The following is a 10,527-nucleotide window of genomic DNA, read 5'->3' as shown; positions in this document are numbered from 1 at the left end:
TTTAAAAAATATTATTTTCTAATAAATTCTTTGAAGTTAAAAATAACAGAGTTCTTCCAGTTTGTCCAAAACAAAAACAAAAACAGAACAAAACCAGTGTGTGTGTGTGTGTGTGTGTGTGTGTATGCGCGCGCGTGTGCGTGTGTGTGCGTAACAGTCTCAACTTCCAAGAATGTGGCCAAAATGGTGATGAGAACCAAATATTAAGCCATGAAGGCAGCCTGCCCGGTGGCCGCTACACTGGAAACTAGTTAAATTAAAATAATATATTTTCATATTTTACACTATTTCAAAAATGAAATGTAATTCAGTTAAGTATTGATCTCTCAAAAAATCTAATTTACAATTCTGTGTATAAAAATATAATTTGTGGACCCCCACGAAGCATGTTTCAGTTTACAGTTGCCGAAAAGCAGGCGCGTGGCGAAGGAGGGGATATGGAGTGTGCAGGTTGGCTTTCTGAAAGTCAGGGCGAGGGACGTGTAGAAAAATAGACTCTGAGCAGGTCGCTTGGCCTCACAAAATAATCTTTCACCCCCGTGAGTACAGTTCACATGATAATAATAAATTATCCAAGAAACAAACTATTTAAGGCTCTTGAAGGTCCGGTTCATATTATTTAAAACATCTATTCGTACCAAACAAATAAATAGCCAGGAGAGGTGAAAAAAAAAAAAAAAACACAACAACAACAACAAAAAACAAAATAAAACAACCAAAAAAAATTCAAAAATATATATATATATAAACTAAACACAATGACAAAACTTCCCAGGGTCTCTGTTTCCTTATAGTCTACTTTGGACTGTCCTACTTTATTATTATTATTATTATTAATTATTATTATAATTAAAGTCTCATTCCGTGCGCTTTTCCGCGTGTCTGTTGCTGTTCCTTGCGGTCGCTCCCCCCAACCCCTCCCCGGCCCCCCCCCTCCCCCCCGCGCCCGCCCCGGCTCCCCGGCCTTCAGCTAGACTTGACCGCCATGCCCAGCGGGTGCAGGGCCTCGCTGTCCAACAGCCAGGTGCCTATTTGGTAGAGCAGCTTCGAGTACCAGTGGATGCCCGCGGCACCCGGCGCCTCGGGCGCAGCCGGCGCGGGCGGGGGCAGGTGGCCGCCGCCCCCGCCGTCGCCGTCCCCGCCGCGGTCCGTGCGCGCGGGCGCCAGCACGGCCAGGAGCGCGTGCGCCAGGCGGAAGGGCGCGAAGGCCCGATGGGCCCAGCCGTGCTCCTCGATGACCGCGTAGCACGACGCCAGCACCCGGTTGATGAGGATGGTGCCCTGCGCCGTGAGCGGCGCGTACGCGCCTGTGGCCTCCTCGCGCAGCGTCACGCTGTGCACGGCGGCCGGAAGCAGCCGGCGATCCCCGCCGCGCTCGGCCACCACGTACACGCGCTGGCCCGGGCGCACGCGGCTGGCGAAGAGCGCCCGGCGCCCCGGCGCGCCCCCCGGCGGCGGCCCCGCGCCCGACGGCGCCTCCAGCTCCCCGGCCGCCGCCGAGTCGTTGTGCGGCGCCACGAAGAGCAGGTGCGCGGCGGTGAGCAGCAGGCGCTCGCGCGGCTCCCGCGTCTCGATCACGTAGAAGACCTTCTTGGCGCCGTCGTCGCGGTCCAGGAAGGTGAGGAAGTCGCTGTAGAGCAGTCGGCCCTGGTCGTCGGCCGCCAGCACGCGGTCCCCGGGACGCAGGTCTTTCACCAGCTTGGTGCCGCCCTGCTCCAGGTGCACCGTGGCCGAGCCCGGGAAGCAGCCGCCGGATTTGGCCGCCACCGAATTCTCTGCGGGGGGAGGAGAAGGGAGACAAGAGGGGACAGGGTGGTGAGCGCCTGCAGGGAGGCCCGAGCGGCGGGGGTGGGGGGGGGGTGGGGGGGGTGGGGGAGGGGAGGGGCCCCCGCCTGCGGTCCCGCGCCCCAGACTCGGGACGCGCGCAGCTCCGGGGAGAGAGTCCAGGCGGGTCCGGCGCGGACCCCTGTCCCTCGGCCCCGCCGTCTCGGTGACAAAGTTCAGCTGCAGATACATTCCTCAACGGCTCTCTTAAGATTGGACTGGAGGTGACAAAGGTCGGCTGGCGTCTCCGGCGGGAGGCCGGTTCCACTCCTTCCCTTCCGCCTTCCTCCCACCCCATCCCCCGGCTCAGCACACACCCGGCCTCGCCCTGAATTCGCGGGGTATTTGCTCTCCACTCAGATTCCTCAGGAAGCCTCCTCGAGCTCCCTCGGGCGCCGGGGTGCACCTCCTCCTCCTCCCGCCCCCGGCGCGGGGTGCGGCGCCCCCTCGTGCGCTCCGCACCCGCGCTGCGCCGCGGGGACCCCTCGCCTGCCCGCCCCCCAGCGCCCAGCCGGGGGCCTCGGTGCCGGCCGGTTGCGGGGGGGGGGGGGGGGTTGCAGGGGGGTGGCCAAGGAGTGCAAAATAGCTGCAGTAGTTGTAGCAACTGGACAAACATTCCAGGGAATTGGCCGAGGTGTGAAAATCCGGGGCTTGTGTGGATTTTCTAATTAAAATCCAATAAAGGGCCCGGCATTGTCATTGTGGTCTCTGCCATAAGTGGGAGACACTCTGGCAAGAGGGGCCACTTCCATTTCCCTCATCCCCTCTCTCGGCCGCCCCCTCCCTATTTGCTCAGGTGCACCCCCACCCCCCGCCCCCCTGCGATTCACACGCGGGCTCTCCAGAAGCCGGGCCTCACAAGCACTATTTGCACAGCCAGGCCTCCCTCTTCCAAGCGCTCAAGATGTGTATTTGAATTTTAAATGGCGGGGCCTGCTCGAGCGCTGGAAGCGGCCGGTTCTCAAGGCCCCTTGACTACCCGCTTTCCCGAGCCCTCCGTCGCTCTCTGAGGCTCACTGTCCCGAGGACAATGCGCGGAGCCCGGGCGGCGCGCAGGGGGCCGCGGGGGAGGGGCGGGGAGGGCCTGGTGTCTTTTGCATTCCAATCTCCGGGATCATGCGTTTTGCAAATAGAGATCGCGAGAAAGAATCTTCCTGCTGGAATTACACAGGGTTTTTAATCTTCTCATCGGTTTCTGCGGCATGAAGTGCGGGCCTGGCCGTTGGAGGCCCGCCGTCGCCCCCCGGAATGCGACCCGGGGCGCAGGCGAGCCCGAGTCGTCGAGTCGCACGACCCTGCTTGACACGCAGCGCCCCGCGCCCCGGCCCGTGTGCGCCGAATGCCAATGAGCGGCTCTCCGCGCCCCGGGGGTCTGCCCTCCCCGGGCGGGATCCTGGGGCGGGATTACCACCGCTCACTTGCGACGAGACCTCTAGGGACCCCCGCCAGGGGGACCCCGCGGACAGGCTTGGCCCGCCGCGAGCGCCGCCGCGACCTTCCCCGGGGAGTCCCGCGGAGTGGGGGCGCCGCCTGCTCGTCCTCCCTCTCTGGCCGTACGCCCCGCACCGCCCCCCCCCCCCGCCCCCTCCACACCTTTTCCTTCTGTTGTGATAAGAAGCCACTATTTCCCTTAGCTACGAAGTGCGTCTTGACACTTCGAGAGCGTTTTTCTGCTAACACATGCTATTAAAATACGGTGTAGGAGACAAACAGGCAAAACTGGGCGGGGGGGGGGGGGGTGGGGACGGCGCGGGGAAGACACAGGTCCTCCGAAATTCACTGCGAACTGCTCTGCTAAATGCACCACCTTAGGCTGAGATGGAGACATCTGCATAAATAGCCTCCGGGTTGGGCTGTTTGCCGCGGGAACAGTGCCTTCCTGGCGTGGCTGTTCCTCGCCAGCGACAGAGTGTGGCGTTGTAGGCCCAGGAAAGTCCCCCTCACAGCCAGGGCCGGCTACAGCTGCAGGCTCCCATCGGTGTTCCTGGCCCTGCCTGTGGCTCAGGGACACCCAGCTGGCTCCTAATAAGGGGGGGATGCTTCTGGGCTTGCGGCCTCCAGATGTTGGAAGTGGTAACCACTGGATTTATTACCTCCCACCAGGCCTCTCCCCAAAGGCTTAGCCAGTGAGTTGCCTTAGTTTAGGATCCAAGCTGCTCAGCAGGGAGGGGAGAGGCCCGAGGCTCCCACCCCGGGCGCCCCTCCTGTGCTGGGGAGCTGGATGGGGGCCGCCTGATTCCTGAGCCCTGAAGGAGAGGAAGAATGTAGGCCAGAGCTGGCTCACCTTGCAGGGCTCAGTCTCTCGCCGGGAGAGTCCCCTCCCCCACCCTCCCTGTCTCGCCACCTGCAGAGGGGGGGCTCCGGAAGCAGGGTGGGGGGAGGCTCCGGAAGCCCTGTGCCCTCTGCATCTGGGCTTGGAGACCCCCCGGGCCTCGGTGGCCTCAAAGGCAGGGGCGATTCCTGGCTGGCGGACGCACCTCTATAGGGTCTGTTCCCACAATAGCAACCCGAGCCATTGCCACGCTGCCTCCCCCCGCCCCCCCCCCCCCCCCGCGCGTCTCCCTCCCTGGAGTCAGGCTGCAGGGCGCAGCGGGGACGTCTCGTGGGCAGATCTGGAGCTGCTGGGTGGGTGGGAGGGGGGCGGGGGCTCTGGAGCAGGCCCCGCCGGCAGCCTCACCTGCTTTCACGGAACAGTGGATGTGCGCCTTGGACTCATAGTACACCCAGTCGAAGCCGGCCTCGACGGCCAGGCGCGCCAGCATGCCGTACTTGCTGCGGTCTCGGTCTGACGTGGTGATGTCCACCGCGCGGCCCTCATAGTGCAGCGACTCCTCCGAGTGGTGGCCGTCTTCGTCCCAGCCCTCGGTCACCCGCAGTTTCACTCCGGGCCACTGGTTCATCACCGAGATGGCCAACGCATTCAGTTTGTCCTTACAGCGCTGCCGAGAGAAGGGGGACCCCGTCGATGTGAGGGTCTGGGCCCACCACCCGTCCCGGCCCCCCGCAGGGCCTGCCCGGCCCCGGGGCCTGCGGATCAGGGCCCTGTGGAGACGCGGGGGGGCTGGGTGGCCGTGGCAATCTGGTGGGCGGCGGGGGGGCCTCTGCCGGAGGGGCTGGTCCTATTTGCAGATGAACCGAGGGCCTCGCCCGACAATCTGACGTAGCGCAGTGCCCATGGGCCTGAGAAGGTGAAGTCTTTTTGAAACAAGAGAACTGCGTGTTTCACACAATGACGGCAGGACCGGCCGGGCCCCAAGACAGTGGCCCACTCCCCCCACCCCCCAGGCAGCCTCTGCTCCCCAAGCTCCCCTTCGGTGGCCCCGTTTCTCCACACCTGCGCCAGGCTCCACCCTTCTCCCTGGCCGGACTCCCTCCCCAGGAGGCTGGAGAGAGGCCCAGGGCGCAACTTTGTAGAAACAGAACCTATGCGGTGTGCTTCTTAAGAATGGAAAGCCCTGGGTTATCTCGGGGCCCTCCCTCCTACCCTGTGCCTATCTGAGACGTGAATCCAGCCAAAGGGAGGCAGGGAGGGGGGCGGGGAGCCCATAGCCCGGACGGGCAGGAGGGAGCCGACTGAAGGGCAAGCAGGTGAGCTATAATTTTCAGTGCGGGCGGGCCGACGACAAACACTCTTTATCAGGACAGCCGCATTCCTTTTCTCCACACAACTCCTTTCTCGGGCTTTTCTGCGGTCTGATGGTGTCTCTTGTTTTCCTTAACCTGTTCCCTTCCCCCTCTTGTTTTCTTGGCCCCAGAGCAGAATGGCGTCCTGCAAGTTTGAAGAGCAAACTTAAGAGGTGGAGGGAGGAGGTGGGGCCTGAGGGGTGGGGGATGGGGAGGCGGAAAGGGCCCGAGGCCTGGGAGCCCTCGGGGCGTCTCCCCCACCCCCCATCCGCGAGGAAGCTGCGGGAGCGCAGGGACGCTGAAGAGGCGTGACCTGAGCCGGGGTGACGAGGAGCTGGGGTTTGGGGGAACCCCCGCGGATGTCTCCGGTCACACTCAGCTAAGGATGCGAGGAACAGCAGAGCGGCGGCCCTGTGTGTGGACTCCCTCCCTGCCCAGACGTTCCTGCTGATGGTGGGGCGAGGGGCTCGAAGGAGGGGAACCGGTGGTGACAGGATCGCCAAGGGGCGTCCCCCAAGACACGCGGACGCTGGGGACGCGGGGCAATTTCAAGTTGACCTCCCGCAGAGCGAGGCGGCGCCGGCTGGGCTGTGGACCCCGGCGAGCGCGGTGGACAGAAGACCGCTCGGGGGTCCTGTCGGCGGCGTGGGGACGGTTCCCCTACCGAGCCGGGCAGGGACTTGCGCGGACTTCTGTCTTCTGCCCGCGCCTCCGCGGGAGGTGAAGGTTGCGCAACAGGAGAAGTCCTGAGTGTCGGACAGTAATAACACCCAGTAATACGCTTGTGGACTTAAACATGCAACAAATTGGCGGGGGGGGGGGGGGGGGGGGGGGGGGGGGGGCGGGGGGGCGGTGCTGGGGCAGCCCCGGTAACAGGTCACAGCGGTTTTCTTAAAAAAAAAAAAAAAGTCGGAAGGGCAGAGTTTGAGTGAGGTCATCCTGAGGATTGAACGCGTTTTACATGAAAATCAATCAGTAAACCAGGGTCAGTTTGGAGCCGGGCTGGCAGGCCGGCTGCGCAGGCGCACAGCACCCGCACGCACACGCACACGGCCCGCACCCCGGCCCCGCGCCGCCCCAGCTCCCTCCTCCTGGGGGGCAGACGGAGCTGTCGCAGCTCCCCACGGGGCAGCTGGCGAGGGGCGGGCGGGATGGGGAGGCCGCGGGCCAGCGCCCCCCAACCCCCCCACCCCCCCAGCGCCCGGGGCTGCGCCAGTCGGACGCGAGGCGGAGGGCCCCCGGCGAGGAGCCCCCGGCCGAGCCAGGCCCGGCTGGCGCTCCGCTCCGCACGCGCCCTCCCCCGGGCGCCGCGAGGCCCTGGCGCGCGCCTGCGGGACGCCCGGCCGGCGGGCCGGGCGCAGGCGGAGCCGGGAAGCCCAGGCCGGGGAGCGATTCGCTGGGTCGTGGGCCGCGAATCCAGCCCGGCTCGGTGCAGCCACCGTGAAGCCCAGCGGGGCCGCCGGGCCGGGCTTTGTGTGGGCGGAGGCCGAGTCGGTCCCCGCGCCCGAGCCCCCGCCACCTCTCCAGTCTGCGCAGCCGCTCGGTGCCCAGAAGAAGCCCGAGCAGGGCCGCCCGGCTTCCCCAGTGCGGGGGAGGGGTGTCCCCGCTTCAAAAGGGACCCCCCCCCTCCAGTCCCCACACACCTGTCTCCACGCCCTCCCCACCCCCCCACCCCACCCCCGCTCCGGGAAAACAGACCCCTCCTATCCAAACAGGGGGACGCTCCTCAAACCCACACCTGCGCGCCGGGCCGGGCCGCCACGCACACACAAGTCCGTTCAGCGTGGCGTCCGTCCCAGGCTGTCCCTAGCGCGGCCCTCGGGCCCTGCCCCGGAGGCCGCCTCCTGCCCCCGGAGCCCCCCGGCCGCCGCCGCACCCGCGCCTGGCACCCGCGCCTGCGGGGCGAGCGCGTCTGTCTGCGCTTCCCCCTCTCCGAGTTAATATTAACCAGGAGCTCATGCGTTCCAGAACTGCTCTGAAAGTTCCACTGGGGACGGTCTTGCCATGGTTGAGGGACTTGGGCGGCAGTCACATTAGGGGACAGAGACACACAGAGACGCGGAGGGCCGGCCCGCCCCGGGGGAGGAGGGACACGCGCTCCGGGAGGCTGTTTGAAGCGCGGGGCCAGCGGGCGAACAGGTCCTCGAGGAGGGCTCGGCCCCTGAGGCCTGGGAGGCGTCCGGCTTCACCCCTCCGGCCCCGGCCCTGCCCCTCACCACCCCGGCCTCCGCCCCCTCCGCGGCTCTCGGAGGGAGAAGAAGGAAGGGCAGGACAGGGTACGCCAGGGGCACCTTCCGGCACTGCCCAGCGGCCATCTGCGGCTGCAGGGGACACTCGTGGGGTCCGGGCTGCAATCCCGGCCCGGCTCTCCGCACCCCGCCCCCACTTGGCTGCCCCTCCCCCGTCCTTTTGTGCTGGGAACGGGAATGGCCACTAGCCTAAGGAAAAAAAGTATTTGTTTTCGTTCCGTTCGTCGGAGGAAGTTGACAGAAGGTCAGAAGTTCAAATGCTGCCAGCGCGCGCGGCGGCGAGAGTGGTCGGGCGCCGGGCTCGGCCGTGGGTCCCCGGCGAGCGGCCGGGAGAGGGGCCGGGGGTGCGGGGCTCGCCTGGGGGTCGTCGGAGCCCGCGCCGCGCCCCTTCCGGGCCCCGACCGTCCCGGCCGTCGGAGCCCCGCTGCGGCCCCCGGCCCGGCCCTGCCCCGCGCAAGGCACCGGAGCCCCGGGCCGCGGCGACCGCTCACCCCGGAGGGACGGGGGCCGAGGCGCGGCCGCGCGCTCGGGGCTCTGCGACCCGCGGCGGGGGCTCCGGGGGCCCCTCTCCGGCGGCGGCCCCGCGCGCACGCGGGCGCACGGCGACCCCGCCGGCTCGGGACCTCTGCGTCCCCGCCCCCGCCGCCTCCCCCGGCCGCGCCACCCCTCTCCCCGGGTTCCGGGGGGGGGGGGGAGGGCTCCGGGAAGGCCCCCTCCCTCCCGCGGGGCGCGAGGTGACCGGGGTCGGGGTCTCCCCGCAGCCGGCCGCGCCCCCGGCGCCCCGCGGCCTGCGCGGAGTTCATTGTGGCTCGCGCCGCTCCCGGGCACAGGCGCGCGCGTCCACACTCGCGGTCCAGATTTAAGGTGGTCGCGTGCAGATGCGAGAGCGAGGCTCCCTCCCGCCCCTTCCGTCCGCTCCAGCCCGCGGCCCCTCTCCTCCCTCCGTCCGGCCTGGCCGCCCGAATCGGGCCGGGGAAGCGAGCGGCCCGGAGGGGCTCCCCCTGGGCGCCTTCCCCGCCCGCCCTCCCCCGTGCTTGCGCCCCGCCAGCGGTGGTGCGCTCCTAGCCCGAAAGGTAGGACTTGGAGATTTAATAGGGCAATAAAAAGGATGTTGACCTATATTTGCCAGGAAAGCCATTTCCAGCTTCGGTGATACGTGCATGGAGTTTCAGAAAGTCTACGGTTGGCGGGAGGGTGGCAGCCAGAAGTCGCAGACGGAGGCCCGGAGGGAGGGCACGGCTGGTTTGCTCTGCTGTTCCGTCCTAGCCCCCTCCCGCTAATATCTAGTCCCCAGTTCCTGTGCCGGCAGGTGGACCGGAGTGATGCAATGCCAGAAGTTCTAAGTCCCTCCCCTCAAGGACCGCGGGCTCGGGAGAACGGACGCGCATCCTTAAAGAAATATCAATACATTCACACTCTGCCGGGCACAAGTGCCCACGGTGAAATGGCAGCGCGGCGGGTGATAACACTCAGGGACCAGGCGGCGCCTCTGGAGCCCTTGCCTCTTGTGGGCTCTGCCTGCTGGCTTTCCCCACGCGGGGGCCCTTGGCCCCCGGGGGGCGGCAGGGTGGGGGTGGCCGTGGGAAGGAGGAGCCCCGTGCAGAAGGGGAGCCAGCGAGCGCCCCTGTCTAATGCCCCAGGCTGCATTTCTAGGGTGACCTGGAAGCCACTTCACGTTCAGGGGGCGGACTTCTGCCCCCTCCCTCCGTGTGCGTCCCCGACCTGGGAAGGACAGAGGCCCCCGGAGGGAGGGTCTCCCAAGTTGCAAGCCGGAGCTGAGGCAGGATGGGAAGGGCCATCCCAGCAGGACAGATCAAATCAGGGCCACAGCCGTGGACCACATCGGCCATCCTCCCTGCCCACCCCCACCTTAAACTTCTGCGGCTGGACCCTTCGCCTCCTTTCCCCCTCAAGAAGAGGAAGGGGTGGTAAGGAGGGCAGGTGGGTGGGGAAGGAGAGGGTGAAGTCGCCTCGCTATCGGCCTGAAGAGCAAACAGACTCCGTCTGGAGCCGCTGGTTACACAGAACCCCCGTGAAAGCAGCACATTCCACGCCCCAGCGCCGGGTTTCTACCTGAGTCATCAGCCGTCTGCTCCCGTATTTTCTTCGTCTTTAAAGATGATGTCGGGGTTGTAATTGGGGGTGAGTTCCTTGAATCGCTCCGAGTTTCTCGAGATCTTCCTTCGTATCGTCCGCTGGCCCTAGGGTCTTCTCGGCCACGTTGGGGATGAACTGCTTGTAGGCTAAAGGGGTCAGCTTTTTGGGGTGCCGCCTCTTCCCAAATCCCCGCCGGTCCGCACCCCAGCCCCGAGCACATCAGCAGTGCGGAGACGAACACCGCCAGCATGCATCTCTCCAGCAGCATCTCGTCCGGAGCCCAGCGCCTTCCGCTGTCCCCGTGCGGGTCTGTGTGCGCGAGTGTGTGCCCGTGCGCTCCGGCTTGCTCCTGGCTCCCTCGCTCTCTGCCTGCCTTTCTCTTCCTATATAACCTTGCCCGCCGCGGCTGCGGGAGACTGGCCACCGATCCCCCACCCAGACGGGGGCTGGAGCGGCAGGCTGCTGGTCGCTGATAACGGAACACATCGGAGTTGGGGCTAGAGACAGCAATCAAAAGACAAAAAGAGTCTGATTTTAAATGGTAGCAAGCCTGGAGAGCTTGCGAGACAGGCTGCCCTTGGTGCTATATTATAGCTGGCAGGGGCGTATCTGATTGGCCACAGCAGCACAAGCTTGTCTTCTGATGTTTAACCCTAAAAAAGACTAAATTTTTTTTTTCTGCTGCTGCCGTGGCTTTATTTTCACCTGAAGCCTTTGAGTTTAAAAAAAAAAA

At 65.3% G+C, this 10,527-nt stretch overlaps 1 protein-coding gene across 1 annotated transcript in view; it reads right to left on the bottom strand.

Moving 5' to 3' along the window:
- Positions 1-950: 950 nt before the first annotated feature.
- Positions 951-10,527, bottom strand: part of SHH (sonic hedgehog signaling molecule) — a 29,377-nt gene continuing 19,800 nt past the window's right edge. Inside the window, 5 exon segments of the mRNA XM_058723454.1 lie at positions 951-1,775; positions 4,502-4,763; positions 9,771-9,784; positions 9,787-9,878; positions 9,880-9,999. Of these exon segments, the coding sequence (XP_058579437.1) occupies positions 967-1,775; positions 4,502-4,763; positions 9,771-9,784; positions 9,787-9,878; positions 9,880-9,999 (1,297 nt within the window). The 3' untranslated portion in view covers positions 951-966.

Source organism: Neofelis nebulosa, chromosome 4 (assembly GCF_028018385.1).
Source record: "Neofelis nebulosa isolate mNeoNeb1 chromosome 4, mNeoNeb1.pri, whole genome shotgun sequence".
NCBI lineage: Eukaryota > Metazoa > Chordata > Mammalia > Carnivora > Felidae > Neofelis > Neofelis nebulosa.
The sequence above is the reverse complement of the archived record's forward strand: the minus strand, read 5'-3'. Positions and strand labels throughout refer to the sequence as shown.